The sequence below is a fragment of the Trichosurus vulpecula genome, chromosome 5 (genome assembly GCF_011100635.1).
Source record: "Trichosurus vulpecula isolate mTriVul1 chromosome 5, mTriVul1.pri, whole genome shotgun sequence".
Lineage (NCBI taxonomy): Eukaryota > Metazoa > Chordata > Mammalia > Diprotodontia > Phalangeridae > Trichosurus > Trichosurus vulpecula.
Window position 1 is genome coordinate 9,817,585 of NC_050577.1, and position 6,184 is coordinate 9,823,768.

Below are 6,184 nucleotides of genomic sequence, written 5' to 3' on the forward strand. Positions count from 1 at the left end.
CTCACACACCTTCTGACAGCCACCAAGGCCAAGAAATCTTTAAGTCATGTTTATTTTTGCAGAAAGAAGTCAACGCAGTTGAAGGCCACTGGCCCTCCCTTTGAATTGCACAGATTAAACAACAAAAACTATGACATATTTTAGCTTTTACAAAGCATTTATATAAAAAAAATCCAAACTATTGAGAAGGTTCACAATGAAAAATATATAATATATTTATATATAACAAGAAGACTAAGACATTTATCTTACATATTTACAAGATGAATACTCATTTTTTCCCCTAACTCAAACCACAAATCATGGGAAATATTTAGGTACATGAAAAGATACAAATATTAAAAAAAATGAACATTTGGAAAAAAACATATCCAAGCTCATTAAATAATTACATTGACAAATAAATAGTTATTCTGCTTCAGTTTGCAGCTTCTGCCATGCATTTCTGGCATACCATACCATACCATGATAACTGGAGTTGAGCATGCGAGTCATGATTTCATACCATGAACTTTGGAGAAATCACTAGGTCTCCTGTGGAGCAGAAATACCCAACATTCATTAAAATACTTAACAGGGGCACTATTTCTTGACTCGTGAAACGTTCCCATGAAAATCCACAGTGAAGCACCTTTCTAAAAATAAAACACAAGTGAAAATTCATGGTACCAATTCTTCCCCTTTTGGGTTAGATCAGGGGCAGGAGGGGGTCACAGAAGGGCAAAGCTAGTCTTTCAAAAATCCTGTACATTTCAATTTGGTGATGGGTTTAGAGGAAAAATGGTGCTTGCATGAACACCCATCCTGAAAAATCAGAAAAGGAAAAACAATTGTCCCCAAGAAGATCTTTATGTATCATCGACCTTCTTGGCTCGACCGAAGCAACAAGCAGAGATTCGGAAGGGAGCACACAGCGATGGAAGTCTTCAGTCTTGATGCAGTTTGACCTGTAGAATACAGGCTCACAGATCAGTCCCGGGCGAGAGCTGCCTGACTCCCTAGCTCAGGCTATGCTTGCTAGCTTTGCTGGCCCGTTTCCTCTCTTTGTGGTGCGGTACAGGTTTTGCAGGTGACATACTCTCGTAGTTGTGGCTGGACTCATTGTGTTGTCGAGTGTACCTCTTACACTTGCAGGCAGTGACCACGGTGATCTTGTAGGTCCGAGTGCTTCCGTCCTGGCACTGGAGCTGGATCCGCTGGGTTCGTGTCTTGTCATTGACACACCGCCATTCCTGGGAGCTTCTTCGGCTCCAATACTTGGTGCCAAAGCTTCCTCCAATCCAGTTGGGGAGTACGGGCAGTGGCAGACACTCCCCAGCACACACCAGCTCCTTGAGGGGATTGATGCTGGTACACTGGCCATCAGAAATGTATTTGGTAGAACGCAGCTCTCTGCAGCCAACTTGAACTCGACCTGCAAAATACAGAGAAGGGAGAAGGGCTGTGGTCAAAGGCTCAACAAGAAGGAGTCCCAAGCCAAACCTGCAAGACCAAAAATTCTTCTCCAGTGATGGTGATGCAACACCAGAGTAAGAAACAGCCGAAATGTCTCTAATACTTACAAAATGCCTTGGGGTCTGAAGTTTCAGAACTAAGCTGGAGGCAGTATGGTAGAGTGCACAGAGCACTCCTGGATCCAGAAGGCCTTGGGTTCAATCCTCCCCCCGCCTTTATTATTCATGTGTGTCCGTGGGCAAGTCACTTAAAATCACAGGCTTAGAGCGGGAAGAAACCTCAGAGAACATCTAATTTAACCCCTTTGTTTTATAGAACTTAACTGATTTGCTCAGGGTCAGTCAGTACGGGTTTGAGGTAGGATTTGAACCAAGTCTTCTTGTTTCCAAATCTAGCACTCTATTCACTTAGCCTCCCGAGTCTCCTTTGTAAAATATGGGAATTGGACTAAATGGGCTGAGATCCCTCCAGCTCTACATCTGTTACCTTGTGATCCTAATTGCTTATTCTAGTATTAACTGGAAGAAAAATGCTCAGCTGCTAAAACATGTCTAAAAGTGTGTTCATTAAGCAGTCACAAACATCCATAAACCTCCTTGTCCTTCACGTGATGTGATTGGCTGAAGTGCTTTATTCATATGTTTGGTACAATTCGATCTCCCCATAAAGAGGTGATCTTGAATCTGCCCTGCCTTGTTGCTTGAATTTGGATGAATCATCCATCGTGTCTCAATCTGCCTCTCTCCTCTTTGGAATTCGATCACTGAATTGGAGAATCACACTTATCCTCACGAATTTCTAAGCTGTCATTTTGGCCAATAAGAAATTGTGATGGACAACGTCCAAATGCCCAAATCAGGAAGGGTTGGTTGCCTAACAACGTGACTTCAATTATCCTGAATTTTATTACAGCAAAGTGTCCAGCACAGCCAAGAGGACAGAGCTGAGGGAGCCATGCTGCTCATTTCCTGAATGTTGTTTGCAGAAAGTGAGTGAAATCAGTAGTCTTGTTTGGTGATCAGAATCCACTGCCATTGCCAATGTTCCCAGTGCAGTAAGCCTAACACAGTAACAGATCTGGAAGTGATGTATGTCCATTACTTGGGCACCAGAACATACAATGGATACCCTTGGTTTTACAGTCAAGGAGAGACCAAGGCAGGGAAAAAAAAGTTATGGAAAAGGAAAGCTCAAATGTTAGAAATCATTCGGGACCTCCGAAAGGGTTTCCACCTGTATCCCTCCCAACCCTGAAAGCTAACTACAAGGCAATGACTGTGGGGTATTCCTTCATCCCAGAAATGTGACCAGGGTGAGGATGTTTCTCATTAGGTGAGTGCCCCAAGGTGGCTTCCCTTCCAGCAGCTGTGCTGAAGAATGGACCTGGCATCGGCTGATAGGATGCTGGAGCCTTTTGTCTATTGTGGCTCTTTGGAAATAGGCTTCCCATTTTTGCAGTGACAGTTCACTGACGATGAATGTTTTGTGCCCTGCTTAGTAATCTTGTAATAAGCAGAGATTTCCTGTGCACTCAAAACCACCCAGGTTCAAGAAAGTTGACACACCTTAATCTGTGTGGAAAGACATGATTCTCTCTCTCTCTCCCTCTCTCTCTCCCTCCCTCTCTCTCTCTCTCTCTCTCTCTCTCTCTCTCTCTCTCTCTCTCTCTCTCTCTCTCCCCCTCTCCCCCGGCCCCCTTCTCCCCCCCTCCCTCTCTCTCTCTTCCCCCCTCCCTCTCTCTCTCTCCGCTCCTCCCTCTCCCCCCCCCCCCATACACCCTTTTTTGCTACAACTTTCATGGTAGAAGCTTCTCTTGTGACTGGAGGATAGATTTGGGGGGCGGGGAGGAGGAGGAGGAGAAGAAGGAGGAGGAGCAGGAGGAGGAGGGGCTATGGCTCCAGGCAGGACTTTCTCTATACTCTGTCTCCTGTCTCTTTAAAAGCAGTCTGGGTCAGGCAGGGCAACTCCCCCAAGCAGGAGCTCCACGAATGTCACACCCAGACAGTGAAAACAAAAACTAAGGATGCCTGGAAATAAAATGAATGGAAGAATAGGGCAGGCCCCCTCTCCCCCATTCTCCCACAGACATGGAAGGTGAGAGAAGTGGTTCATGGACTAAATACTCAAACAAAATCTGAAACCTCCCCCTTAAAGTTCTTCCTTTATACTGAAATTATCAAAACCTTAAACTATTTTGTTTGATAGCTTTCAAGCCTCTTGTGCATCAGATATTAGAGACTCATAGATTTAGAGCTGGTCCAGACCTTCAAGGTCATCTGGGTGCAGGTTGAGAGGCACAAAGAACCTGCTCCCTCATTTACAGAGAGGGAAACTGAGGCTTCAATTTAGGCTGCTCACTCTGCTTGCCCAGAAACAATCTTTTCTCCTCCTACTTTACACACAGTTATGGTCAGATGTCTTTAGCCTGTCCTTTCTGGTTGTATTAATGTGCCTGGGATAGAGAGACTAAGTGGAGGAATTAACGAGTGTTTATAGCAAAGTTCATTTTATTATTTTTTAAAGAAGAAAGAAATGTTGATTTTGTGCAGCTATGTGGGTGCAGTTCTCTTCTTGGGATCAGGGTGCTCCACCAGAATTTGCACTTGTCAGTCGGCACTGGAGATGCCAGCACACGCACACACACATAATTAACACATGCACACTCACACGCAGAGACACAGACATGCACATACAGAGACAGACACAGATACACAGACAGACACAAACATACACACACACTCTCACACATACACAGACAGACACGGACACACACACACACACACACACACACACACACACACACACACCCGGAGTTCTTTAGGGGGAGTGCCTGGCCAGACCACCCTTTCCCCACACACGCTGTCCCGGAGTCAGCTTACAAAGCCCCTCTCTGTGTTCTAGGCGCTGTCAGTCCTCAACAAGGAATGCAGGTTTCTAAACGCAGTGAGATCACTCCCAGAAGGGGTCCGCGAGCGCTTAAGGACCCATCCCCAGATGTGGGCGGGAACGGGAGACAGTGCCTAGGCAGCCCGGGTGGCAGGGGCGGGGGGTGCCCACACAGGAGGTCCCCACCTTCTCCTGGGCAGCTCCAGACCTCTGCCCCGCAGCTCGGAACCCTAAATGCCTGCGCCGCCGCCTCGCACTTACTGCTCCCGGGTTTCAGTCCTGCATCTGCCTTCCTACAGTCACGGCTGAGAGCGGCCCCAGGCCACTTCCCTCGGCTTCGCCACACACACCCCGGGTCTGTCCCACATCCCCCCCACCCCACCCCAGGATCTCCTCCTGCCGGGCTCAGCCCCTCGCAGTGACTGCCCCCGGACACAGCCCGCACTTACTGCTCCGCGCGTCCAGCCCTGAGGTCGCACTGCTGCCCGGGAGGCGGCCGCCGTGGCGAGCCTGGTTCAGGGCACTGCTGTTCCCGCCGCCGCCGAGGCCGATAGCCTGGGCTCCCCCAGATGACCCCGCAGCCGCCTTCACCACGTGCGAGTACAGGAGCTCGGTGGCGTCGTTCTTGAACCCACAGCCGCCTCGGACAAGGACGCACGCCAGGAGCACCAGCGCCCCGGGGACTGTGGGGACCTGCATGGTGATCAGAGACGAGACCGGGCGAGACGGCACTGGACGGGACGAGCTGAGAGTGCGGCGGGGGCGGAGGCGGAGGCGGCGGCAGCCCACCCAGAGGGCGACAGGGCAGGAGGACAGGAGGGCGGAATGCAGCCTCCACTCCCAGCCTCCCTGCCTCCCTGCCGGCCTGCGCGTCTGGCTGTGCCCTTCTGCTCACTGCCCGTCTGATTGGCTTAACATGGGGTCTCCGTCTATCCGCCCGCCTCCCTCTCCTGCCTCCCTCTCTCTTGACCCGTGTGCCCGATGCCTAGCACGGTCTAAGTGGGAACTTTCGCCTGCCTCGCGTCATTTATAGAGACGCGGGGGGCTGGGGGAGGGAAGCCGAAGGGGGCGGGGCGGCGCTGGCCCGCCTTCAGGTGTAAAGTGGCCCTACTGCTGGAAGAAGGGGAGAGGGGGCAAGCAGCCCTCTCTCCCTCCTTTCCTCCCTTCCTCCTTAACTCCTTCCCTTCTGCCCCCCCTCGCCCCCACCCCCTTTCTCCAGGCGTGACCCGGCAAATGCATCTTACCAATGAAAGAGTGGGCTGGAGGAGAGCGGGAGAGGAGGAGCCTCCGATCCAAATGCGCCCCGAGGGACAGCCGCCCCGCCCCTGTCCCCTCCTTGTATTCTCTGGGACGTCTGTGGGCGCACTCTGCCCTCTCTTCTCCCCTCTGTCCTCTCCCCTCCTCGGCTGAGCCATCAGACCAAGGGCCCCCTACCCAAGCCCTCCCGGAATTGTATCTACAGGATGAGGCTGTCAGACGGATGGCCGAAAAGCTCCAAGTTAACTAGACACAGTTGGACTGCTAAGACCCGACTTTTAAAAAGTTCAGTGTACACAAATCAAAACTGCCTCCAGATTCCTGGCAGTAGGCCAGCTTTGATCTCCGAGAATGGTGCGCGCTCGGTCATTTGTCGCCCATCCTTTGTTGGGAATAAAGAGGACAATCCATCCCGCGTGCATTCGTTTGGACCAACGGTGATCTGGCCGCACAGCGCAGCGGGGCAAGCTAGGGAGTGAGAGGACCCCAATTCAGTTCGTGGCTCTGCCATTTACTCGATGCCCCTCTTACCTCTAGCAAATCATTCTTGGGTTCTCGGTCTCAGTTCCCTCATCTGGAAAACGAG

At 50.6% G+C, this 6,184-nt stretch overlaps 1 protein-coding gene across 1 annotated transcript; it reads right to left on the reverse strand.

The window, feature by feature from the left end:
- Positions 1-527: 527 nt before the first annotated feature.
- On the reverse strand, positions 528-5,040 carry SOSTDC1 (sclerostin domain containing 1). Its single transcript, XM_036761669.1, has 2 exons — positions 4,791-5,040; positions 528-1,414 (listed from the first exon to the last, which is right to left on the reverse strand). Exons 1-2 carry the CDS (start codon positions 5,038-5,040, stop codon positions 999-1,001), a joined length of 666 nt encoding a protein of 221 aa, XP_036617564.1. The 3' UTR covers positions 528-998.
- Positions 5,041-6,184: the final 1,144 nt, after the last annotated feature.

Excerpts from the sequence above, each read along its gene's own strand:
- SOSTDC1 (XM_036761669.1), bottom strand. The coding sequence starts at position 5,040 with ATGCAGGTCCCCACAGTCCCCGGGGCGCTGGTGCTCCTGGCGTGCGTC. Across the intron at positions 1,415-4,790 it reads AGGGCTGGACGCGCGGAGCA|GTCGAGTTCAAGTTGGCTGC; the intron begins GTAAGTGCGGGC and ends TGTATTTTGCAG.